The 26135-nt window shown below is 55.6% G+C and overlaps 2 protein-coding genes across 4 annotated transcripts in view; both read left to right on the top strand.

The window, feature by feature from the left end:
- Nucleotides 1–1331: 1331 nt before the first annotated feature.
- The window catches only part of Timp2 (TIMP metallopeptidase inhibitor 2), a 48038-nt gene continuing 23234 nt past the window's right edge, over nt 1332–26135 (top strand). The window contains exon 1 of the mRNA XM_005069851.4: nt 1332–1710. Coding sequence (XP_005069908.1) covers nt 1581–1710 — 130 coding nt within the window. The 5' untranslated portion in view covers nt 1332–1580. The remainder of the gene's footprint in view (nt 1711–26135) is intronic.
- Cep295nl (CEP295 N-terminal like) lies at nt 13792–23424 on the top strand. Of its 3 annotated transcripts, none has more exons than XM_040750133.1 (3): nt 13792–13953; nt 14715–14807; nt 21554–23424. In XM_040750133.1, exon 3 carries the CDS (start codon nt 21719–21721, stop codon nt 23372–23374), a length of 1656 nt encoding a protein of 551 aa, XP_040606067.1. In that variant the 5' UTR covers nt 13792–13953; nt 14715–14807; nt 21554–21718; the 3' UTR covers nt 23375–23424. The 3 variants fall into 3 exon arrangements, with proteins under 3 accessions (XP_040606067.1, XP_040606066.1, XP_040606065.1); XM_040750132.1 differs by having other exon boundaries at nt 14711–14807; XM_040750131.1 differs by having other exon boundaries at nt 14675–14807.

Below are 26135 nucleotides of genomic sequence, written 5' to 3'. Positions count from 1 at the left end.
ATAACCACCCTGTCTAACATGCGTCTGAATTGTCTGTCTCTGAAGCAAAAAAAAAAAAAAGACTTTTCCACTTTTCCATTCTTTTCATGGTTCCCATCATTCCCTGGCTCAGCTCCGTCATAGCGGGAACGTATGCTTTTTCTCTTTTTTTGTTTTTAACTACGTGTGTCAGGTGCCCTGAGGTGGGCATCCAATACTGGTGACGCCACCATGGGCCGCCCAGCCTGGGTGCTGGGATTGGAACTCCAGTCCTTTGTGAGGACAGCAAGCACTCTCAAGAGCTGAGCCCTCTCTCCAGCCTCCTTTATCCCCCCCATCTCCCCCCCATGCCCAAAACTAGGTTTGAGGCAGGGTCTCCTCATGTACTCTAGGCTGGCCTGAAGTTCAGTACAGACCAAGCTGACCTTAGACTCAGGCCGAATCTCGCTCCTGGGCCCTGGTGTGACAGGGACGCGCCATTCCACCTGGCTGCCATTGCTCTGGGATTGCATCCTTTCCCTCAGTTTTTGTCTCTCTGTCTTGATGGCCAGTACCTGAGGGCAATGGTGATGACAGTCCCTGTGCAAGACAGGTTCTCTGGCCAGCAGGCAGGGAAGGGCCACCAGTCACCTTTTGTTTTTTAACCTTTTAGCTCCCTGGTCGTTCCTAGAACGTAAGTCCCTTCAGACCACGTCTCTGGGCAAAGGTGGCTCCGCCACGCTTACCAGCCCCTGGGGCCCACGTCTAGCTCCCTTTGATGTTCTACAGTCTGGCTAGTTTTATACTCTTTTGTCCACCATAACCACACCCAGACTCCCTTTAACAACTAGCCAAGGGCTCTTGAAATCGTAAGGCCTCCAAGCACCCGGCTCTCCCCCCATGGAAGAGGATCAAGGGGAGTGACACTGGTCCCAGCTAGAGTCACTTTACCCTTGTAGAAAGAGAAGTGAAGAACTTGGAGCCAGACTGGAGGAAAAGGTTGGGTGGGAGGTCGTGGGGGTGGGGGGGGCGGAATGGTGGCCTTCAGGAACAAGGCCTGAGTTCTACCCAGAGTCAGGGCCCGTCAGGCGAAACGCACCACACCACACAGTCGGCCTTTTGGGGACCCGGGGCTGCGTGGGTGCGGGCCCCAGCGGGCAGTCAGGTACACAGCGCGCGCGTGGCCCTGCGGCGCAGCGTGCCAGGTGATGCGGGAAGCCCACAGCCGTGCCAGGCTGGGCACAACAAAAGCCGGGGTTCTGGGGAGGGCTGGGCGGCGCGGGAGGAGGGTTGCTGGGAGCGCCCGGCCTGCACTGGCCGCCAGCCACCGAGAGGAGGAGCAGAGGATCCTCGGAGCGCAATAAAACGGCGGCTCGGCCCGAGCCCGCAGCAAACACAGCCATAGAAGGCAGCGGAGGAGCCGAGCCGGGCTGCGCTCGCTCGCCGCCTCCCAGCCTCTTTCTTCTCCGCCGGGTGCACTGCCCCGCGCTCTCCCCTCGCTGCTTCCCACCCCTAGACAAAGAGGACAGAAAGTTTGCGCGGGGGAGCGGGCCAGGTGAGGAGGGGCGTGCCCGGCCCCCCAGCCCGCGCCACAGCAGCCGGACACAGGCCCCCAGCGCGCCATGGGCGCCACGGCCCGCAGCCTTCGCCTGGCGCTCGGCCTCCTGCTGCTGGCCACGCTACTGCGCCCGGCCGACGCCTGCAGCTGCTCCCCGGTGCACCCGCAACAGGCGTTTTGCAATGCAGACGTAGGTAAGCGGCTCTACCCTGTTCGCGAGGCCCACCACCCTGCCGGTGCAGCTGGCTGGGGCTCCCTCTGCCATCCTGCAACTGAACGCCCCAAGCGCACTTTCTCCCTCCCCCGTCCCCCCCTCCCGTTTCTCTTTCTTTCCTTCTCTGAGCTGGGAGATGCTTGGCGACCTCAAAATTCCACCGAAATTCCGCAGCAGCTCCGGCCGCAGGAAAGGGAGCCAGGGAACGCTTGGGTGTTGGCAGGCGGCCTCCCTGGGATGCCAGTGCTGGGGGCGGGGAGTAGGGGACACGCGGGGGTGCGGTGGTTAAAGGACTGGAAACCCCGGGAAGAAACTTCCACAGGTGAGGGGGCGACTGTGTGAGGAGGGCTTCTCTGCAGCCATTTGGGAGTTTTTGCGTTTAGATGGAAGCCCCCTGCGCAGATCCCGTGAGCTCAGAGGGACGGGCGGAAGGCTGCTAGAGTCCAGTTCCCTGCTGCGTGTCCCCTGGAAGGCCCCACCAGCAGGACCGGGCAGGGTCCAGAGCCTGAGTATTTGCCGCTGTTTACTTTGTTTTCACAATGTGCACACATACACACACACACACACACACACACACACACACACACGGACGGACGGACGGACAGACGGGAGGGGGTGACTTGTGACTATGGGGGTCACGGGATTGTATGGCTGCTTAGGTTGCCCAGCATATATGTTACCCTCAGGACTCCTTGACCCAAAGGGTTCTAGCAAGCCAGATAGGAGAGATACATAGATAGTTATGTGGTCCTGGAAAAGCTGGTAAAAGTGGGAGGCTCCACTTGGAGCTGACCTCCTGGAAGCCTCTCCCACACTGGGCAAACTCGGGAATCCAGCAGGGAATCCAGCAGGTGAGGCTCTGGCTCCCACCCACCTTCCCCGTGGTTTTTATGTCCTATCTACCCAAGTATCCTGTGCCCCTCTCCCGCACAGACTGAAGCCACAGTGCCTCTGTTTCTCCAGGTATCAGGAATGCCCCCTGATACCCCATCCTGTAGCTCCTTGCCCCCACCCTGGTTAGCTCTTTGGAGGGTGTTTAGCTGATGCTATCTACAGGGCTACCTAACCCAGGCTACCTCGGCACAGCCGATCCATGACGTGTGCTTGTGCAGTGGTACGCAAACACAGTCGGATCTGGGGAAAATGAGATTTTTTTTTTGCCTAGTCTAGCTTGGACAATCGGCAAAATTTGGGGTTGAGGAAGCAGCCCCTTCCAATGAGGGACTCCTTCGGGAGTGCAGGCGCATAAGCCCCTTTGCAGAGACCTCACTTCTGACCAGCAGGTTGTAGGGAACTCAGAGGAAAGCAGCATGCAGAACCCCCGGGGGGGGGCTGGTTCAAAGGGGAGGCGGGGGGAGCTGGCTTGAGATGCCCACACTGCCAGCTGCGAGTTGGGGGACACTCAGAAAGAACCACGCAAGGCAGCGCCAGGCTGCACACTGCACTAGTCTGGTCCGGATCAGAGGTCTGAGGCTTTTCTCAGTGCCTAGGGGCCCCTTCCTGCCTGCACACTGCTCTCCGCCTAGATTTCCCAGCCTTGGCATCCAAAGCGTGGCATCTAAACCACCATGAAGCCAAGGCTTCCCACTCATCCCAGCAGGGGCCCCGTCCCATAGCAGAGCTATGTCTCCTGTGGCTTCTGTGACAGATGACCACAAATAGGTGTCCCCAGAGCGATGGAACTGACCATCTCATGGTCCAGGAGTTCCGAAGCCTGAAATCCAGATGCTGGCAAGGCTGGCTCCTCTTTGAGATCTGAGGGAGGGCCTGGCCCAGGCCTCCCTCCCAGTGTGGAGCGGGCCACTCCTGATACTCCTTAGTGGTCTTGGGGGCATGGTAGATGAGCCCCTTTTATTTCTTGTCTACATATGGCTCTGCCCCCTCTTAGAAGGACGCCAGGCATTGGACTCAGTGTCTGCTCGAAACCCATTTTGATGTGATTACGTCAGCAGAGACATCCCAATAGGGTTATATTCACAGGTTCTGGCTGGTTATGAACTTGTAGGAGGAGCACTGTCCACTCAGCACAGCCAAGGGGTTCTGTGTTAGCCCTACCCGCCCCCTCTAGGATTGACCAGCTTGGTCTGAAAAGTGTCTGACACCCCAGGGTAGGGAACTGCGCTGAGCCCACCATGTCAGCATTGGCCTGCTGCAGGGGCAGGGTTCTGTCCTCCTGGAAGTGGTACAGATTTGTGGCTGGCTCAGAGGGGCTTCCCAGTCTAGCCAGGGTCAGAACTGCCGCTGCTGTCTCTTGATTTCCCAGGCTGATAAGGAAGGCCTGGCCCAGACTTAAGCTGCCGTAGCTGTGAGAGCACCCCAGATTTTGTGCGCTCACTGCCGTGATCCAGGGGCCTGGAATGGGGGGTGCATCGGGGGTTAATAAAGGGTAGCTTTTCCTGAGGCTGCACACAGTCTTGCTGACTGACTCCACATCTGCCTGGGGAACGGACTCCTGGGAGGGATCTCCCTGCCAATGGCAGGTCTGGAGCTATGGTGAGCAAAGAGAATTGTGACACTTCTTGTGGAAGGGATAGGAGATGGCCTGGCCCACTCTTGGAAGGCCCCGCTCTCTGCGCTTCCAGGTCAGGACACATAGGAAACGTGTCTGTATCCTAGCGCTGCTCAGGCACGCTGCCGGTCTGAGTCTCTCACCTAATGGAATCTTCCTCCGCCTTCTGCAAGCCGTGGAACCTGGAGTGACCGAATCCGCTGAGCTGCTTGGCAGACTGCAGCTACTTTGTCTGCTTTCTGGAATCAAGGGTATTGAGGAATTGGGGGGTGAGGGATCCAGCCCCTCTGTCCAGGTAGTGAGGCCTGAAGCCATAGTCAAGACCCCCAAGGCCAGGTCTGGGTCCCGGGGTGATCAGGTTGAGGACACACTGGCTTTCTGTGGGGCCTGTTTGTATTTGTGTACGTGGTGATGGAGACCAGAGAGGTAGGAGTGGCCACCCCAGAAAGCCTGCAGCACGCAGCACTTAGTGATGATTCTGTCTTTGTTGACTCCTGTAAAGAGTAAAGCAAGGTGCCGCCAGGCCCTGTGAGCCTTGCAGGACTTTGGCGGATGGTGACTCTCTGAAGAAACTGCTGGAAGCAGGTGCGGGCTCTTCCTGGGCACCCAGACGTGCGGTTTTCACACTGGGCTTGTCTGTTTCAATGAACCAGTCCAGAGTGGCTGGCTCTGCCTTACAGGGATGGAAGAGAGAAATGAACCTCTGGGAAGAGGAAAACCAAATACCAGGGCAGGGGCCAGTAGAGGCGCGTTTGAAGGTTGGGAGGGCTATGCAGACCCTTGCCAATTGCCAGCAGACGGCCCGTGGAAGATGTAAACAAAGTCAGGCTTTGTGCGGTCCGTGAAAATGATTAACTTAAGTGACACACTTGCCACATTCAGGGGTAAGCGCGCAGCACCCTGAAATGGGTTTGCACGTTGCAAAGGTAAGAATTCTGACGGCCACTGAGGGAGGCGGCTGTCGGAACACTTTGACTAGTATCCCGGGCATGGGTATCTTCTGCTAGGGAGGGTGCAGAGTCCGAGTCACTGGCTGTAGAGAAATGAAGTGTCAGTCAGTCAAGCAGGGAGGTGTGAACCCTCCCACACCACTTAGCTGAGCTCAGTGCCAGCCTGGGACCTGTCTCTGAAACTCAGATCTTCTGGTGTGGTGGTGAAGTTCCCCAGCACTGGCCCGCAGATGGGCTGGGTCTCCACCTTCCTCCAGCTGACCTTCGTTTGGGCCTCCAGGTGGCTTCAAGTAAGAACTTTAGATGGGTCTTCAGGTAGGAGAAGCAGAGAGGCAGCTGCCTGGATCTTAGCCTAATGACTAAGGCTTTGGACTGCTTGCGCCAGAACACATTTGAAAGCTGTTTCAGGGCTCCGGTAATCTTGACGGATGTGTGTGTGTGTGTGTGTGTGTGTGTGAGAGAGAGAGAGAGAGAGAGAGAGAAGGGGGGGACAGCAAGGGAAGACACAAAGGGAAGGAGGAAGGCAGACGGAGGAAGGGTCATGCAGGAGCCTTTCCCCAGCCGTGGAGCTAGACTCAAACACTTGCAATGAGTGTTCCTCTGCCCCTGATGCACCCATATGCCCGGGACCAGGCAGCCCGTGGCCAGGGTGGCTTTTCTCCAGAGGGAGGAAGTGAGGCACGGAGGACAGGCAATGTATAGGACACAGACTGGGAAAGAATGCTCCGGGCATGGCTAAGGGCACCCTGGATGGTGTCAAGAGTGAGCGTCGTTGGTGGGTGGGCTGGATTGAGGTGAGAGATTTGTAGGTGCACCGTGGCTGAGGAAGAGGCAGGAAGTGGCTGGTACAGATTGGGGTCAAGTGTTTTCCCTCTGACAGGTCACATGGTCACATGGTGCATCCTGTCCTAACAGTGGACCCTCAGCAAAAGTCCCTGAGGACATGAGGGCCGTGGATTGGTGGCTGGAGTCATCGACACCTGGAACCTTGGGACCTGGGTGTGGTCACTGTGGTTCTTTTTAAAGACTGTCCAGGCAATTCCACTGGTGTCCTGCCCATGCTGGCGCCGAGCAGCGGGGTCCCCAAGACAGTGTGGCGGCGGCAGCAGAGGTTAGAGATGGAGTGATGAGCGTCTACCCAGATGCAATGTTTGGTGGCGGCCTATCGGATGACAGTGCTTGGCCAGGGTCTTGGTTTGGCTGCCCGGTGTGCATAAGAGCAGTGGAGCCCGTTCCCAGGTGTGGCGGAGGGAGTCCAGCAGATGAGACAGACGCCTAAGACACCAGGAGGAGAGTTGGCCAGAGGATAAGGAAGAAGGTAGATTTCTAGACCAAGCATGACCATGATGCTCAGTGTGCCAGGAGAGGCTGCAGTGTTCACATGAATACCCCCTCTCATCCCCCAGTCTGAGCTGACTGACCCCTGCCCCCCTGAGCTGACTGGATCCGTACAGCTGCTGCCCCAGCCGCATGGGTCTCTGTCATTTCTCGAATGTGCAGGAGTAGAAGGGACAGTATAGGGACTCCCTCACAGTGAGCTGCTGCCTGGTGGGCTGTGTCAGAGGAACATGTTAAAGGTTTGGGGTTCCTCATAAGGCAGACTGGGAGCATATTCTACCATGCAAATTGAGGGGTAGCTTTGTTTCTTCGAGACGGGGTTTTTCTGTGTAGCCCTGGCTGTCCCGGAACTCAACTTTGCAGACCAGGCTGGCCTCGAAGTCAGAGATTCCCCCACCTCTGTTTCCTGAGTGCTGGGACCAAAGGCATGCACCGCCACCGCCCTGTGAGGGGCAGCTTTATGAAGAGGGGGTCTGTGTATGTGGCTAGCTCAGAGGAGGAGCCCTTCCTTGGTCAACTGCAGCCGCTTTCTGCTTAAGTCTTAATCAGAGCTGGCCAGGACTCCCGGGTCGGGAAGATGAACTCAATCCTGTGTATGCAGGGCATGACGTGGCTGTGTGGCTTAGATGCCCGTGGGCCCAGTGTGGCTGTGTGGCTGTGTGGCTTAGACACCCATGCCCCTCCACTGTGTGGCTGTGTGGCTTTAGCTGCCCGTGGACCCAGCGTGACTACAACTTAGACACCTGTTCTCCCGTGGTTTCTTCTTCTAAGCACGAGCGATCGGATAGTTGCATTTGGGCTGCTGACGACACAGAGTTCTGTGACAGGTGCTCCGGGGGAGTTTTAAGAGTGAGTCACCCACACACCTGTCTTGAGGGAAGTGAAGGCTGAAATAGAGCACCTGAGTGACCTTGCTCATTGTATCGAGGCCCTGACAGAAAGCTGCTGGGGAGGGATTATAACAGAGCCCTGGGCAATCCTACGGTGTGGATCTCATCAGGCCAGATAACCCCTTAGGTCAGGGGACCTGCAGTAGACACGGAACAGCCTGGGGTGGTTAAGGGAACAGAAAGCTGGTGTGGATGAGAAAGTACTTGGGGAAAGGTTCCTGAGCCTGATGCGGAGCTGCAGGGCCTGGGTCCAGTCACTGGGACCTAGGAGGCTTTGCTAGACCCTTCGGGGAGGCAGGAGCCCTGTGGGGACAGTCTAGTGAGCCAGGAGGCAGTGCCAACATCTGAACCGGGGGTAACTCTACGGATGAAAGGGGCCTTGCCCACGCCCTAGTGTGGGCAGGCAGGTGTTTCCTAGCCTGGGCAGATGGTCAGGCGGACAGGACTTTGTGAGCTCTGTTGGGCTGTGGGCCTGGGTGAGGAAGTGCCCGGTCAGCTCTTTAGCAGACTGTGGAAAATGTAGGGGGAAGGGGCCTGTGGAGAGAACAGGAAATGGGGGAGGAGCCAGTAAGGGCGGGGCTCCTGCGTTTACAGCAAAGTGTGGCCAGAGGCTGGCTCTGCCCAGAGTGACGGGCCAGAGACCAGCTCCATGAGTGACCTTGGACTTGAGTACCGGCCTCCAGCCCCCTTCCCCCCAACCCGTCTCTGAAATGGAGACAGTAACCCACTCACGTCTCTCTTAGGTTGTGGGTGAAGGAAGGAAGGACAGACAGAGGCTAACGGCTCCGGAGCAGAGCCTACTGGTGGTGGCAGCCAGGCCATTTAACGCCTGTGCCCGACACTTAGCTGGACTTGGCCAACACTGAGGGCTGAGATGCAGGTGTCACACACAGTAGGGGGAGAAACCTGACGTCCTGCTGCCTCCGGAGGGGGAGCAGGTGGCAGCCAGGCTCCCGGGAGGTACGTCAGGCTACCACTGAAGGGGAGGCAGGTGACGGTGACAGCCGTGATGGCAGCCGTCGGGGAAGCAGTGCGTGCTGGGAAGAACCACGGCCCCCCGCTTCCTGCTGTCCGTCTAATCCATGCTCTTTGTCACCCCCATTCTTGCACGCGGTGACACTCGAGGCCCAGGGCTGGCAAAGTGGCTCCGTGATAAAGGGTCTTTGCCACAGAAACCTGGCAGCCTGGGTTCAAGGCCCGGGGGAATCTGTGTAAAGGCGGAAGGAGTGAACGGGCTCTGCAGGGTTGTCCTCTGACCTCCACGTGTGCGTGCTCACATGCAAGCGTGCACACACGGCAATGATAGAGATTAAGAAGGGAGGGAGGGAGGGAGGGAGGGAGGAAGGAAGAGGGAAAGAGGACTGGGCATTGGTGGTGCACGCCTTTAATCCCAGCACTCGGGAGGCAGAGGCAGGCGGATCTCTGTGAGTTTGAGGCCAGCCTAGTCTGCAGAACGAGTTCCAGGACAGCCTCCAAAACAATAACGAGAAACCCTGCCTTGAAAAAACAAAAACAAAAAAACAAAAAACAAAAAAAAAAGAAAGAAAGAAAGAGAGGGGGCGGGGGCGAGGAAGGAAGGAAGGAAGGAAGGAAGGAAGGAAGGAAGGAAGGAAGGAAGGAAGAGAAAACAGAACTCCTAAGACCCAGGCTGATAAAGGAAGGGGCTCATGGTCATGTGGGTAGATGTCTGGATAGGAAGATCAAAGCTGGGCGTTGGTGTCGCTCACCTTTTATCTCATCACTCGGGAGGCAGAGGCAGGCGGATCTCTGTGAGTTCGAGACCAGCCTGGTCTATAGAGTGAGTTCCAGGACAGCCAAGCCTACACAGAGAAACTCTTGTCTCGTAAACTTTTTTTTAAAAGGAAGAGGTTCAGGAGTGTTTCTAGGTTGGTGCCAATCCACGCCTACATTGCCTTGGAGTGGTCCCAGGGAGCAGGCTGGGGTCCCACGAATGGCACGCGCTGCCATGAAGGAGGGACAGAGCGCCGAGCGGCAGATCGCCTCCGCTTGTTGGCAGAGAGTTGAATGCGAGCTTGGTTGTTTGCTGTGGGACAGATTCATATCTCTGATTCAGAAACAGATCCCGAGTGGGTCCATTCTGCAAGGCGTACATTTCAGCTGTAGTGTGGAGTAGGTACCCAGGTCAAAAAGCCCAAGAATCCTGCCACCTGACTGGGACCGGAAGACCATTCTTCAGGGACGGGGTCCTAAGTGGGAGGGACAGGAGGGACGGGAGATGAGAAGATAAAGCAGGAAACGGGGGTTGGGAGGTCTTGCACAAGCTATGTCTTATGCCGAGCGAGTTTTTTTTTTTTATGAAGTACAGCATCTTAGATACTATTTGTGGGCGTGTGGGGGAATGGGACAGAGTCAGCGGAAAGCTATCATGCAATGAGACATAGCAAGAAGCTAATCAAACAGTGTTGCACAAGGGGAACACAAGACATGATAGCCGGTACTTGGCGGCCTTGGGACCGATAAGTCAGTCTCCGGATTTGAGTTCTTTCTCAGGGTTTGAAGTGGACTCCCGCAGAGTTCTGGCCCCAAGCTCTCACTGGCTCTATCAAGCCTACTCCTGGTTTTAGATAGGGAACTGACTACATTCTTTCTCCATACTGTGGGGCCTCAGGGAAAGCCTTGGATCAGCCCAGCCTGAGGGTGGGACCCCACAATCAGAAAAGTAGGCAGCCAGCCTCTTCCCTGGTTAAGAGGGCTGACTGCTCTTCCAGAGGACCTGAGTTTGGTTCCCAGCATCCATGTCGGGTGACTCACAACTACCTGTAACTCTAGCTCCAGGGGAATCCTATGCCCCCTTCTGGCCTCGGTGGGTCCTGCACTCACAAGCACATGCACACAAGCATACACACGAGTATTTAAAGCATGTGGTTTAGTGTTTTTTTATCTGATCCCAAGACCCTTCCAAGGTGGCCTCTGTCTAGTTAACAGCACCCAGAGAACAGGTGACCTCATCTGAGGTTTCCAGGGTAGCCTCAGGTTGTGCCTTTTTCCAGAGGAGTTGGTCCTTCCCTGTGTACGTCGGGCATGACAGAAGTTGTTTAGACCCTCACAGCCTGAGTCCTCAACAGTCTGTCCTTTGCAGGGAAATTCTTTTCTGTCCTTGGCCTCAGTGACACTGGCACAGGTTTCTGGTTTGTGTGCTGTCGTAGTTTTCGTCTGGTTACCTGCTCTGTTGTTTCCAGAAGCAAGCAGGATGACTTGAGAAATTATGCCTGGGCGGGTGTGTGTGTGCATTCTCCAAGCTGACTCTAAAGTTATAGTAAGGCTCCCAACCTGCCCTGGGCTCCTAAGGAAGGGGAGGAGAGGGGAAGGGTTGGGGGAGGCTTCATGGCAAAAGCCTGGTTCTATGTGCAGGTTTCACTGTGGGTGTAGAGTCCCAGAGGTCTTGTCAGTGTGTCTTGAGGGTCAGCATGTGGCTTGAGACATTATTTGTCCCCTTTCCAACCTGTGGTTGTAGGTGACTCTGTCTTTCCTGGCACCCTGTTGGAGTTTAGCCACCTTCTGTAGATATAGCAGAACTTATCTCTGCAGAAGCAGCCGTTGCCAGGCACCTCTGGTTACAACAGAGATCTGGTTAGGACACTGGCCAGATGGTTCTTAACTCAGGAAGAGGGAGGTATCTGGAGAGGGCCACCAGCTTCAGAGCCCCATGGCTGAGTCCCTACTCTGTTTCCTCTTCTATAGCAAAAGGCTGGTGCCTGTCTAACCAACCCTGAAAATATGGTAAAGAAGGTGCTGATGAGTCAGGTTCTGAAAGGCAATGGTAAGATGCCCTGATGGGCTCCGCAGGTGTCAGTCCCTCTGTCTCCTTCCAGGAGTCTCAACTCCCGAGAGGCCTGTGGCCTCTGCCCAGGAGCTATAGGGACAGCGGTGTCAGAGAGACCATCTCCCCATCATGCTGTGAATGGGAGCACCTGGTGCCCCCTTTTCCTGCAGGGACGCTTGAACCCCGGCTAGACTTCTCTCGACTCCACCCTCAGAAGACGGAGCAGGAAGGTCTGTGACTTGCCCAAGGTCGCCAGTACAGTGGCAGTGCCAGGAGTCCCTGGAGGCTCAACAGGAGTAGGACCCCGGCTTTGGATATCAGGGTGCTCTTCCTTGGGGGACACGAGGCTGGGTGTCCTTGTGGAGGCTTGGTGACAAAGCTGTTGTGTCTCAATGTACGCCTTCTGGAGTCTCCCATGGGCGTGCTGGCAGAGCAATCAGGATTATAAAAATAGGCCTGTATCCAGGATTTTTTTTCTGAGAGGATTGGTAACAGACACCACTAAGCATTTGGTCACAAGTTTATTCAGGCTCGCTTGTCTGGGGGAAAGGCTGGAAGCCCCCAGATGTTACACTACCTGGGGTCGTAAGTGCAGTGTCAGGTGCACCGCAGGTAACGGATGATGCCTGTCACTTGTTTACCGTGTGGTGCAGGGTGAACTCAGGACCTCCTACGTGAGCGCACTCTGAGCATCCCTCCCCCAGCCTGGCATGGGTATTTTAAATTAAAATGTAAAAGTGAGGACATATGAGGGAATCAGACTCCTGTTTGCAAGTGCATCTTTTTTTTCATTTTCCTAAAAAGGACTTGAATTATACATGTATTTTTTTATAAGTTAGTACTTGCTGTGAGTGTCTAATAACAGGCAGTCATCAACCTGACACCCTCTAGACCTGACTGTCTTGGCCAGTGTGGCCTGTGTTGTTTGGGGGTTTTGTTGGTAGTTGTAGTTTTTTTGTTGTTGGTGGTGGTTTTTTGTTGGTGCTGACCAATGACCCCCATGGGACCCACCCCTTGTCTGGACCTCCTCAGCATAGGGGTTACCAGCATGTGCCCCTACCCCACCCCAAACTTTTTACGTTCTGCTGGAGATCAAACATACATCCTCATGCTGGCCCAGCGAGCTCTTTCTCAAACGAACCGTCATCTCCCCAGCCTGCTGGTTGGGTTAACGCACATCTCGGGGCTTTAGAACAACCAAGAGGTGTCAGGAGAGCGCAGGTGTGAGCAGGGCTGGGTATGGCGACATCATCGTTCCAGAACAGTCCTAGAGAGGGTAGTAGTGGAAACTGCAGGCAGGGAGCAAGTTTGGGGCCATGGAAAGAACCACCCATCAGGAATCACCTGCTAAAGCGGCAGCGTATTCTGTATCCAGGAACTTTCCTCTCGCCAAAGAATTGATGGGAGCCCAGGGGGGAAGGAGAGAGAGACCTGGGAGCCAATCCCAGGGCTGTATTCGTGAGTTCCTCCCCAAAGAGACAGACTCAACAGGGAGAGAAGGCCCAGGGTTTGGTATGGGAATGGGCTCCCACTGTGGTAGACTGCAAGCCACCACCACGGCCAGACAGAAAGCAGTGGCGGGGGTTTTTGGTCTGTGTTCAAAGACTGAAGAGTGGGGGAGGGGGGGAGGGAATCTAGAGGGCAAAGGACAGGGGCCAGGAGCCCTGATGGCTGGAGACAGCACATGGATGCCACGCCCAAGCAGAGAAAGCAGCTCACTTCTCCTGGGTCCTCAAGCTCGCTCGGTGTAGCCCAGGACGGCCCTATTCAGAGCTAATTGTGTCCAGAAATAGCTCTCGATTAACCAGTTTGCTGGGTGTCCCCTAGCTCAGTCAGGTTGTCATAGAATAAGCCATCACAGGGGTGTGAGAAAAGGGACCAGAAAAAAAAAAACACCGAGGGCATTTGGTGGAGAAATAACTCATAGGTTGGGCCCAAGTCAGTGGTCAGTAGCCCCTCCCAGAGTTCATCCAACCCAGCCAAAGCCCTAGGTTCCAGGATTAGCTCTCTGAATCCTGTGTTCTCCCAGGGTCCCACGCCTCAGCCTGCCCTGAGGCTCACTTTTCCTCCACGGAAGAAAGCTTTACCAAAGCCGTGTCCCACACAAGCTCAACCTCTCGGCGGTCCATTTTCCAGTCCTAGAAACACTGACTGTGCGTTCCGTAGGGTTATGAGTGGCAGAGGACGCCCCAAGCAATGAGTCCTGCTCCTGCCTCAGTCAGAGTCCCAGAGCTGTTGGGAAATAGCCAATATTCCCTCGGCCCAAGCCCAGCCAGCCTGTGTCTCTACGGGACAAGGTACGGGCAGCATTTGTCCTTGAGACTTGAAGTATCAGCCTTAACGTTCTGACAGGGAGGGTAGACAGCACCACCTGAGGAGCTCATGAAGCTGTCAGGCTGGAGCCAGGGAGGGTGTCCTGTGACCTGAGGTGTTTCTATACAGCAGTGTGTCAAAACCTCTTCAAACAGGCGCCTACAAAAAGCCCTCACCCACCCACCCCCTCCCCAGCCACTTTAGGTAAATCCGCGGGTGAGAGATTGCTTTTCTCACCTGAAAACTTTGTCCTCTGGCTGGCCTCACCCCTGCGGTGATGTCACAGCACCACAGCTCTGCTGTTCCCATGGCAACAGCCTCCCCTAGTTAACCAGCCAGGGCGGAGACTGGGCTGCTGGCAGAGGTGGGGAGTGGTGATTCCAGCTAACCTGGGTCAGTGACCCCTGAGACCCCACGTGGACCACCTTAGGACAAGATTGTAAGATTGCGGTGTCTGCCCCTTCCCCTCTAGGAGGCAGGGGGAGGTTCATTTTGTACCCAGCTGTTTGGGGAGGGCCTATATGTCCAGGCCAAGTTCTGATGCAGATTTAGAAGTTCCTGTCTTGTGAGGGAGACTAGCTACTGAGAGTGGGGCCGGGGGAGACTCGGCAGCCGTGTCGGGGAGCGGGAGGGGAGTGGTGGCCGGTGTGGGTGCCCTGACCTATGGTGAGCATCACCCCTATGCTTAGTAAGGCGCCAGCTGGGCCAACTGTTAAGCGCCCCTGGTGGTTGGTAGACGTCCGGACCCTGAGGTCGGAGGTCAGCTTGCTACAAGGTCTGTCTTTAGGAATATGAACCTGTCCTTCATCCCCTTTAGCTGGTAGAACCATCGGGTCCTGGTGGAGGATGAGGATATGATAAAAATGTCAGCACGTAGCCCCGCCCCCAGGATTTGGGTAGAAACCTGCTATGACCTTGGGCAGGACTCCTGTCCCACCGTGCCCGTCCCTAGGGGAGACGCCGGCGGCACGGCTTTTCCAGCACCCAGCCCGGCAGCTTTGGGAACGGCCCCTCCTAGACCTCCCTTAAGCTAGGTGAGGGAGGGCCAGAAATGGGGTAAGAGGGAGCGCACTGTGTCATAGAAGCTAGAACTCAGGGAAGATGGGGTTAAACACATTTCTGATGTTTATTTCACCTGGGCTTGGCTTGGATGCCTCCAGTGATGGGTGTCTCACTACCTACCCAATGATTTCAAGACAGCCCTGTGGAGAGTGCTTCCTTTCGCCCAGTCAACTCCTGCCTCCCTGTAATGAGTTCTTGGTGGTCTGGCTCAGTTATCTGGAGACGCACACGGTAAGTAGCACCCGGTCCCCACGCGACTAGCTGAGCATCTGGGCGGTCCTCACAGTGCCGGGAGAGGCTGCCGTCACACACTTCACAGATGAGGGGCTGAGGCAGTGGCACTCCAACCCTTCCCCGGGAGCCCGTGCTGCTCCGGACTCTCCAGCCTCTGGCTTTTGTCTTTGTCCTTCTGGGGTCTCTGTTGGTGTCCTCACCCTGCCTTCCTCCTAATCCACATCCTTCCCGGATTCTCCTTCCACGCCTGGGTCCCCCCTGCTCTTCCGACACTTCCTCCAGCTATCCTTCCGCCAGCTGCTGTTTCTCTGTGTAGACCAGGCTGTGCTGGAACTCACTGTGTAGACCAGGCTGGCGATCCCCCTGCCTCCGCCTCCGGAGTGCTGGGATTAAAAGTGTGCGCCGCCATGACCGATTCTCACTATGCCTTTGATTCATTTTGTTGGTTGGTTTTGTAGGCGCCAGAGGTCCACATCTTCCTGGTTTGCTTTCTACCCCTGAGCCTGGAGCTCAGCAGTTTGGATACACCGGCTGGCCTGTGGGTTCCAGGGAGTCTATCTACCGGTCTCTGGCTCTCCTACACCGGCCGCAGGCATGAGCTGCTGTGACCAGCAGCTACTTGACTTGGGTGCCAGAGACCCGCACTCAGCTCCTCATGCTGAGACGGCAAGAGCCGCCTCCTCAGTCCCTCTTGCGCCTTTAATTAATATCCTGTGACCTTGTCGCATGGCCATTCAGAGACACTTCTTATCCCTTCAGAATCACCGACTCACGTCTGCCCGTCAGCTTCCTATACCTTGGCTGTTGTTCTTATCTTAGATGTCGACTGAGCCCCCTTTGATCCAGGTGCCATTCTCAGTGGCACAGGCCATCTCTTCTGCTGCTGAGGCATCCTGGCTGCGGACACAGGACACAGCAGCGCTGTCTCCACGTTGTCCCCTTCTTTCCCTCTGTGTCCAGGGCTGTCTGTCTGTCTGTCTGGACTATCCAGGCTGTCCAGGGCTGTCTGTCTGGCTGTCTGTCTAGGCTGTCCAGGGCTGTCTGTCTGGCTGTCTGTCTGGGATGTCCAGGGCTGTCTAGGGCTGGCTGTCTGTCTGTCTGGGCTGTCCAGGCTGTCCAAGGCTGTCCAAGGCTGTCTGTCTGTCTGTCTAGTCTGTCCAGGGCTGTCTGTCTGGCTGTCTGGACTATCCAGGCTGTCCAGGGCTGTCTGTCTAGGCTGTCCAGGGCTGTCTGTCTGGGCTGTCCAGGGCTGTCTGTCTGGGCTGTCCAGGGCTGTCTAGGCTGTCCAGGGCTGTCTGTCTGTCTGTCTGGACTATCCAGGCTGTCCAGGGCTGTCTGTCTAGGCTGTCCAGGGCTGTCTGTCTAGGCTGTCCAGGGCTGTCTGTCTGTCTGTCTGGACTATCCAGGCTGTCCAGGGCTGCCTGTCTAGGCTGTCCAGGGCTGTCTGTCTAGGCTGTCCAGGGCTGTCTAGGGCTGTCTAGGGCTGTCTGTCTGTCTGTCTGGGCTGTCCAGGCTGTCCAAAGCTGTCCAGGGCTGTCTGTCTAGGCTGTCCAGGGCTGTCTAGGGCTGTCTAGGGCTGTCTGTCTGTCTGTCTGGGCTGTCCAGGCTGTCCAAAGCTGTCCAGGGCTGTCTGTCTGTCTGGGCTGTCCAGGGCTGGCTGTCTAGTCTTCTCTGACTGCAGGTAGACATCACACCCCTTCTTTGGGTGGCCGTGTGGAGCCACAGGCAGTGTTTTGGTTTCCCAAACCTCTACTCTCTGATTGCTGAATTTGGTGAGATTTGGATGCATTCCTGTTGCATCTTGTCCTGTCAGATTTGGCTAGGAATACAATCTGTTGAAAAATGTTGTGATCTGGGCCTGGTGGCACAAGACCTAGCCCTGGAGAGGCGGAGGCAGGAGGATTACAACGTACAGACTAGCCTGTAATGAGACCCAATCCCAACATAACCGCACAAGAGCCGCCTAAGCTGGAGCCTGGCAGCTGCTTTCCTGTCTTACTCGTGGGTCATCAGCACCCCATGAGTGTTGTGTTTTAGGACGTGTGAGCTTACGGTCAAGAGCTTCGGTCGCTGACACCAGCATAGAGACGGCTCCTCTGGCTGATGTCCCTAATCTAAAACTGTTTCTGTTTGTTTCCAAAAAAAACATTGGCGTCTTGAGTCCTGAGTGCGCAGGCTGTTGCTGGGTGTCCCAGGGAGGGGAGTTGCAGGGTTTTGCGATGCAGAATGGACAAGGTGAGGGGCGTGTCTAGCTCATGAAGAACCCGTATGGGCACAGTTAGGGTGCTGGGCAGCAGTGGGTACTGGGGCTAGAGCCGGAGGAGCAGCGTGACCTGACCCTGCCGCTGTCCTACGGGCTGGGGCTGCATCTCCCTACGGTAGAGCCTGTTGGCTGTAGACGGTAATTGGAGACTTGCTGTTCAGGATAACCGGGGGGAGGGGGGGCAGTGTAGGCTGGGCTGGCTCAGTGTACTGTAGTTGGGGAGGGCGAGGGCAGAGAGGTGGGTGGGAGGCAGAAAGGCTTGTAAGAAATCCTAGGGGCTTTACCTGCTTTGGGGGGGAGGGAGAGAGCCAAGGCATCCTGTTGAATGACAGCGGGCAGAACATGTGGTGAACTCAGAGGCACTATTATGTCCCATGGAAACACCCAGAAAACACACGAGCTCGTCCCAGGCAGCAACCAGGAAACAGATAACAGCCCACATCAGAGCTGATATGCATCTTGGAGATGGCTCGCTCCCAGCTCTGACTCCTGCTCCTGCAGGTTAGGGACCTGGGTCTGGGCGTGTCTGCTGAGACCTTGGTGCATGCTAGGTCGGGGCTGGATGGCCTTAGGCAAGTTACTTAACCTCTCTGTGTCTCAGCTACCCCATGGTTCATCTCCAGACAGATGGGGGGGTCAAATAAGTGCGAAGCCTGGGTAGTGGCAGGAAGTCATCGTACTCTATGACCAGCTGGCTTTGTGATGACGGATGCTGAGTCCTCCCAGCTAGTTCCACTTGGCCCTGTCTTCACAAGCATCACCTGGCCTGGCTAAGCATCTCTAAAAAGGCACATGCTTCCAGGGTCCCCCCCCCCCCCGCATCCCTAGAGGTAATAGCTCTCCCCGCTGTTGTTGACCTGTGACTGGGGAAGGCAGTGGTGTATGCTGTACTTGCTATTTAGTGAGTGTCCTTGTCATGTTCATTGTCACCTACAATGGGGGGGGGGGGGTTAATCCCCCTGGCCACTGTGTAGCTGCAAGTAGGAAGGTGTGGCAGCATCATCACCACAAACCCCAGGGAGCAGAGGGCCTGGTGGCCACTGTTTAACAACTGTGTGACCGTTCTTGGAGATGTGGAGTAGGCAGACCTGGGCATCCACCTGGTGTGGGCACCGTGATAATTCTGCATAGCGAGACAGAACCTACACAAGTCAGTTGCAGGACCCCATGCCCTGCTACCAGGACCAGGCTGGCTGGTGTGAGCCCGACTTACGGCTCCTCGTGTGGCTTCTCATTATGTTCCTTTGGTTCCTGACTGCACTGGGGGCAGGCGCGGGGTCATTCCTCCACCCGACTGCCCAAAGGCAGGGGTTCTCTTCCGTGCAGCCTGTGGCTGACCCCACTTGGCTCAGTGTGTGCTGCTGGTGGCCGTTGGTGACACTTGGGGACTTGTTGGTGAGGGCAGCAGGTGAACAACAGGTGCTTCTCCCCAGCCATCTCAGGCTCAGCAAGGACCCTCCGTGAATCCAAGGGGAGCCTTGTCTTCCGGTCACAAGAGAGCATGGGAAAGGGGCTCGAGAGAGAGCAGAAAGATGTGGCTGGCAGCTGTCGTGGGGACGTGGGTTCCTGATTTCTGGAACTAGCTATAGCGTTTCAAAGGTTTCTCCGTGAGAGGGGGGCCACCTCCGCTTGGTGGAGACATGGCACTTCCCGGTGACTGTCACCTGCTAGGATGCATGGAAGCCGCGGCAGCTCCAGGCTCAGAATCAGACTCCACACCTGAGGTGGGATTAGTGCCATCAGAGAGACAGTCACAGCAACACAGACCCTCTCCCCCTCCCACTGCAACACCCCTGCGGCTATTCCCTGTGTGGGTCAAGCCCGGGATTTGGGGTGAGATGCACATTTACACCCAGCTGCTCTGGGATCTGAGTCATCCAGCCCCTCTGAGCTTCCTTTGCTCTCGGCCGAAGAGTGGTAATTCCAGGTCACTCACCAGACCTAGAGGGACAGACCCAGAGGAGCTGCCAGCGGGACGACGCCCCTCGCCCCATCCACACACTCACTGCCGGGGCGCAGGGTTCCGGTTTCCCTGACCCCTTCTGATCGTAGCCACCCTCCAGGGCGTGAAGCAGTAACAGCCTGCTTTTCTCTGGCGCCTGTGGCTCTTGGCCATCTTTTCACGCACGCTGTCTTCGCCACGCATCTGTGTTCTTTGGTGAAGTGCCTATCTGTATCTTTTTCTTTCAAAAAATTATTTTTAATTATGTTGTGGCAGGAGTGGGATGGGGGCGGGGCTTGCGGGAAGGGGGTTGGGTGGGGGATGGTGGGGGTATGGAAGAGAGGGTGGGTGGGGATAGGGGTCAGATGGTGAGATGTGCGTGTGACCCATGGAGGCCAGAGGTGTCAGATCCTTGGAGCTGGAGTTACAGACTGTTGTGAGCCACCCCCCAAAGTGAGTGCCGGGAACTGAACCCAGGTCCTCTGCAAGAGCAGCCTTGGTGTTGAACCATCTCTCCAGTTGTATTTGTATTTCTTAAAAGTATGTATTGTGTTATTTTTGCGTGTCTATGAGTGGGGTGTATATGCAGAGGTGAGAGAGAGGACAGCTCCCAGCACTTAGAGTTCTCCTTCACGGGACCCTGGGGATTGAACTCAAGCTGCCAGGCTTTCAAATCCAGCTCTTTCACCTGCAGAGCCATCTCGCAGAGCCTCTTTTACCGCTAGGTTGTCTTCTTTTTTTTTTTTTTTTTTTTTTTTACGAGACAGGGTTTCTCTGTATTGTTTCGGAGGCTATCAGTCCAGCCTGGCCTCGAACGCACAAAGATCCGCCTGCCTCTGCCTCCAGAGTGCTGGGATTAAAGGCGTGTGCCACCACCACCCGGCTAGGTTGTCTTCTTACGGAGCTGTTCAAATGTGGTGGACGAGAGTCTCTTCCTGGGTTTGTGGCCTTGAAAAACCTCGGCTTCTGCAGAAGAAGGTGTCGCATAACACACTGCTTTCCTTCTCCTGCCGTCGTCTGTCAGCCTCTTCTTTAACTGCTTGGTTTTTCCTGCTACATCTAAGAAATTTGGCCTCAGCCAGGGCCATGAATAAATATATACATATATATATATGTATGTATTTATGTATGTATATATGTATATATACATATATATATATATTTGTTTTTCTTCTAAACACTTAGAGTTTTAGACCTGACATTAGGTCTATGCAGGACCGACTGTGAGTTGGCTTGTGTATATGATGTGAGGAATAGGCGTGGGTCCCTCTCCTTTGAGTGCAGGCGCATTTGTTAACCATTTGTTAAAAAAAGAAGAAGACAACTCTTCCCTGCACTAGGCCCTGATTTGAGGTCCCGGTTTCTTTTCATTCTCTCCTTTTGGCCAACATGGTGGTTGGCCGTCTGGTGGGCGTAACATCAGTCGCTGTTTTAAGAAACTGTTTCTAATTGCCTGGTCTGGAGCAAGGAGCTTTCACAAGGACGTATGTGTCCATGTCAGTGATTGTGTGACGGGCCATGGCTGGCCAAAGACCCTGTGATCGACCCAGTCAGAGAGGGCCTGTTAGCTTCTTTCCAACTACGTAATCTGGCTTCAGTGTTCCCCTTGCTCCCTGCCTCAGTTTCCCCATCCGTGAACTGTGGATGATAATTGTTCTTTACCTCCCAAGGCTACTAGACAAAAAAAAGTGGTCTATGCCGTGTGTGGCGGTACATGCCTATAATCTCAGCACTTGGTGGGGTGGGGGTGGGGGACGGGATGATTACGAGTTCTAGGCCAACCTGGATATATAGGTAGATTCCCTGTCTCAAACAAGGAACTCCGCATGATGGCTGCCCAGTGCTCAGAGGAGCCTGAACTGTGGCATTATCTGTAATGGGCATGTGGAGCTGTTTCCTGGTTGCCATGACTGACATGGGCTTAAGCTGGTCAGCCTGCTTCTGTGGAGACTGAAAGAAAGGGAAGTCAGGGACTCTTGGTGCAGACCATAATGTTCCAGAGGCCGCAGGACTCTGTCCCCTTGGGAAGCACAACTTCTCTAGAAAGGCCTGGCAAAACATGGGCTTCCGATGCCACAGGGACACATAGCAGTCACCTCGCGGTGACAAGCTGGGCATCGTGATGCAACATAGCATACATGTCTCCTCTCTGTCTGGTTCGTATTGGAGCCATGCAGCAAGCATGCATTTGCCCACACAATGCCCGCATATGTACCCCTCTTCTCAAAGGCATGCACATAGATACGTGTGCCTGCATCCCCGTTTGGCTTGCATTGGACCCAAGTAACAAGCATGCATATCTATACATACCCCTTCATGCGTACCCCTGCTCTTGCGCATACAGGTGTGTAACACGGATGTATGAGCACGCGTCCTTATACACAGGCTCCTGCCACAGGCTCTTACCCAAGGTGTTTGGGACAGAAGCCAAGAGTCAGGGGATGGGTGCTCGTGGGCAGGGGCAGAGGGGAGACCTGGTGGGTGTGTTTTATTTTGAGTGTACCCTGCAGTGAGAATCCCATGTACACTTGTCTCTAGGGCCTTGCACACTTTTCTCCAGCTGTCCGGAGTGGCCTGTGCCCTCCTGGCCTTGTAGGTTTGCCGTGACTCTCCTGTCGTTTCTGCGGGTGCCCCAGACCCTGCGGCCTCTGCTCCTTGGCTACAGCCACCTCTGCTTGCAAGTGTGTCGCAAAACTCACAGAAATGCAGAGAGACGTGGAGTGGTCAGCCCAGCTGAGCCCCTTCTCTGATGAGGAAGCCTTAGTTTTGAGGCAGAAGCCCGAACTGCTGCAGGTCCGAGACAAGGGTGACGTCACCCTGCAGCAGTGGAAAGCCCAGCAGCTGCAGCGCCTGGCGGAGGAGTTGAAGGCCGAGTGGCAGGAGGCCCGGCTGCAGCAGGTCAGAGACATGGAACGCCTCTATTTAGCCCATCTGTTGGATGAGGCAACGGGGCAGACCATGGGAAGTGGCTTCAACGAACCCAACAAGAGAGGCTCAGTGAAACACATGAGGGCTAAGGAGAGAAGCAGAGCAGCCTTCAGAGCCTTTAGGGAGGAGAAAGGCCGCCGCCTCCGCGAAGAGCGCCCCAGGAAACAACCCAAGTCCCGGAAGAAAGCCACGAAGTGCTCAGAGAGACGGGGCTCTACCAAAGCCCGGGGCCCAAACCCCAGTGAGAAGGGTAAAGGGAAGCGTGTGCCTTCGAGTAAGAGCAGTGCTGGCTACCAACCCCGGGTGAGCCGAGGGGCAGACCCAGGGGCAAAGCTCAACCCGCTCTTAGCCGGCGCCGGGGAAACTGACTGGGTTGAGGAAATACAGAAGGAGATACCCCGGGAGGGGAGGCGACCGATGAGAAGAGGGACTTCACGCTTTTCTCAGATCCTGAATCAGAGCTCCAGAGACCAGAGCCCGCAGGGCGAAACAGCTGACTTAGAAAAGCCGTTGCCCCCCAGCCCCACCTTGAGACAGGAGGCCACGTCCCAGGGGGCGCCGTGCAAGTACAGCGGTAAGAACCAGTGGCACAGAGACATTGAGTCAGCCTTCGAAGAATTGTTTAACACGAACAGGAAGCTGAAGAAACATCTGAATTTGCACCTCGAACAGAGGCTCAAGGGGGACCACAATCCAGAGGAGCCGCAGAGCTCCTCCGAGACTCAGGGTGAGGGCAGCGACACCCTGAGAGAGGAGAGTGTGGAGGAGGCGGGAACGACGGCTGAGGAGCCCGGGAGCCTGTTAGATATGGAGGCCCCTGAAATGTGGTCCAAAACCAATTTGAAACAGTTGCTAAGTAAGGCCGAGTACCCCAGATACCAACAACAGATGGCAAAGCACCTACTAACGAGTGAGAGCCTGCCACCTCTTCCAGAGGCAGGAGCATCTGGCAAACAAGACAGCCCATCCTCAGAAAGCCCAGAGCCAGGACAGGAGCCACCCAAGTCAGCCGCCGTGGAGGAAGAAAGCCTTATTAAGCCCTACCTGGAGAAACAGGCAGGCTCTGTAGCAAGCTGGATGGCTTTGAGACAAAAACAGAAGGCAGAATTGGAGCAGAGAAGGCAAAAGACGTTGTTGGAGCTGACAGAGCACCCCAACATGAGCCTGGAAATCCATTACAAGGCTGAGCTCGAGGAAGAACGCAGGGCGCGTAGGAGGATGCGCTTGGCCATCCTCAAGTCTTATCCCTCTGGGGTCCAGGTCCCAGTCCCTGAGAAAACCACTCCCCTGGACAGCAGCCTTCTCGACGAGGACAAACAGAGCCAGATGATTCGTGACCTTCAGCAGCAGATTTTAGAGCAAAACAAGTTACACAAGCAGTTTTTGGAAAAAGCCAGGAAACGCTTGCAAGAGTTTCAAAAAACATTTTAAAGGCAGACCCACCCGAGATCAATACATCCCTGATGGCTGCTTTGCCTGAACCTCTGAAGTCTGTTTTGTTTGCCGGTCTTGGCAAACTCCTTCCTGCAGAAGCAGAATCCCTGTGGGGTCCAGAGAGTGAGTCTAGCTCATGTTCTGCAGACGGAGTCTGTTTTTTACGGGCTGTGGGTACTTAATGGAAACCCCAGGTAAATCGGCACTTCAGATGGTTTACCCAAACCCTGGACTTGCAGGGGCATTCCGGGTTAGACGGGCACAGTTTCAAGAGATACATCATTGCTTGCTTGGCCTCTGACTGAGACAATGTCAGAGCCATTCGCTAAAACCTCTCTCCTTTAGAAGGCACACACACACAGAGAGAAAGACAAAGCCAACATTGTTTCACAATATACGCATCCTTAGAACCTTTATGGCTGGGGGACAAGCTAGCCCAGCTGGGTGACTCCATCACCCCGTGATGATGGGGCCAGTGCTGGGGGGTAGGAGTGGGAGGGGGGACCTGGGTGCTCGGTTTTTCCTTCTCCTTAGCTTTTTCAAACTCTGAGCCAGCAGGGAACACATGCTGGGTAGACAGGGATCACTCTGAGCCAGCAGCCCACCTGACTGCAGGGAGCACATGCTGGGTAGACAGGGATCACTCTGAGCCAGCAGCCAGCCCCCTGGATGTGGGGGAGCACATGCTGGGTAGACGGTGATTCCTGAAACCAGTGGCCACCTGGCTTTGGGGAGCACATACCAGGTAGGCGGTGACCGACACACTTTTCTCTGCGGAGCCTAGAGGGTGGTTGACGGTTGGCAGCCAGCCTCTGGCCAGTGCTCAGCTCCCCTTTGGTAGCCCCAAAGCAGCTGTGGAAGAGCAGGGTAGAGTAGGATGCATGAGGCCTTGGGTTCAATCCTCAACACTACAGTTTTGGGGCATTGGTAGGGTGGGCGTGGGGTCTGCCCCAGAGGATGGGGTCATAGTAGACCAAGCAGGATGAGACCCAATTGACTAAGGCAGTGACGGCTGATGTGGCTCCTTGTTAGTTTCCGAGGGTCTTCTCATGTCTTCCCTTCTCCCCCTCCTGTCTTCCTTCCACGGCCTTCTTGCAGATACCCTGACTGATCAGATTTGATCCTGACACATTGGGAATGTTGGTCCATAAATGGCCATATTTGTCTCCTGTGTGTTTTGTAGACGGTATAATGAACAACTTTAAGTATGTCAGCCAAGCACTCGAGAGGCAGAGGCAGGCGGATCTTTGTGAGTTCGAGGCCAGCCTGGTCTACAAGAGCTAGTTCCAGGACAGCCTCCAAAGCCACAGAGAAACCCTGTCTCGAAAAACCAAAAAAAAAAAAAAGTATGTCAGCCAAATCCACGACCTAGGGGTGGGGGTGGGGAGAGCTGAAAACCGGTCCTCTGCCGCGTGTTGATTTTCTTTCTTCATCCTCGTGTCCTCCTCAGACATGCCCTGGGTGAACCCCTTTAGCACACAGATGTGCCTTGGACGCGGTCAGTCATGGGCGGTTTTCCATGGGGCTGAGGTTCCCCGCCCCCGGCTGTGGTCTTAGCCTAGCTCCTGACACCCAGCCACATGTCCAGAACCCCTGCTTGCTCCTGCTCACCGTGGCATATATAGATATATTTTTTGCTGGCTTTCAGAGCCTGCCTTCCAGGATCCCGGGTGCGTCTGCGCCCCTTTCTGCAAAGAGCTATGTGGCCAGTGCCTTCGGATCAGGTCTGGTGCTGAGAAGCGCCTTCACAGTCTAACCCCGGCGTTGGCGCCAGCTCTTGTTTAGAATGCTTGTGAAAGCTGCAAATGAAAACGGGCAGCTGGGACGTGGGTGGGAGGGGCTCCGCTTGCCACCCGTTTGCTTCCCGAATCTCTCCCGAAAGAGGGCCATCCGCTTTTCCCATAGTCTTTCGTCTACACCGAGCGCCAGACTCTGTCCCCCAACCCCGACCCAACTCTGTCCCGGGAGCTAAACCGTGAACGGCAACGTGAGGGCCAGGCAACTTGGGGCTAGTTGAAAACACAAGCAACCAGTAGCCTGTGTGAGAAGCGTCGGCCGGGGGCTAGGCCGGCCCCAAGATGTGAGACACTGGCCCTGTGTGGGGTTCTGGGCAACCCGAGCCTGTCTTCTGCCTCCCTGCTCATTTGGCTGGACTCCCATAGCTTCCTACAAGGGGGTTGAGACCCCCCTCTTGCTTCTCGGGTCGTCACCCCCTTGTTCCCGCCTCGTGCCTGACTGTCCGCTGATGCTCAGGGTTGCATGGACATCCTGCATCATCTCCTCAGTCCCGAAGAGTACAGCGGCTCTTGTGGCAATCCCTTGGCTTGAAGCTGCTGCGCTCACAACTGGACCTCACATTGCACGACCGGGCCCTCCCAACTTAGTTGGAAGCCGCAGCCCAGTGAGCAGACACGTCTTCCCGGAGCCCATTGTTTGTGTTTCCCTTTACAGAGCGGGTATTTGTGGCCCGTGTTCTGAGTAAGGAGTCGCTCCTTCTTGGCTACACCGAGCTAAAAGTAGGTGTACGGGATGGGTGTTGAGAAGTGGAAGGTGACTCATGTCTGCCTGGACAGTGACACCTACACTGTCCCCTTGGCAGCAAGCGTGAGATGTCCTGCCCTCTCCCCTTGTCTTATAGAAGCCTAAAGGGGGAAGGGGAGGGGCTAGCCTTGACCCAGGCCAGTGGCAGGGGGTTAGTAAATCCAATTCCTAGAATCTCCTCCCCCCTGAAAATAAAATCTCCCAATGATCCCCTAAG

This window comes from Mesocricetus auratus, unplaced genomic scaffold (assembly GCF_017639785.1).
Source record: "Mesocricetus auratus isolate SY011 unplaced genomic scaffold, BCM_Maur_2.0 Super-Scaffold_100007, whole genome shotgun sequence".
In the NCBI taxonomy this organism is placed as follows: Eukaryota; Metazoa; Chordata; class Mammalia; order Rodentia; family Cricetidae; genus Mesocricetus; species Mesocricetus auratus.
Note: the sequence above shows the minus strand (reverse complement) of the source record. Positions and strands in the feature narration are given on the sequence as shown.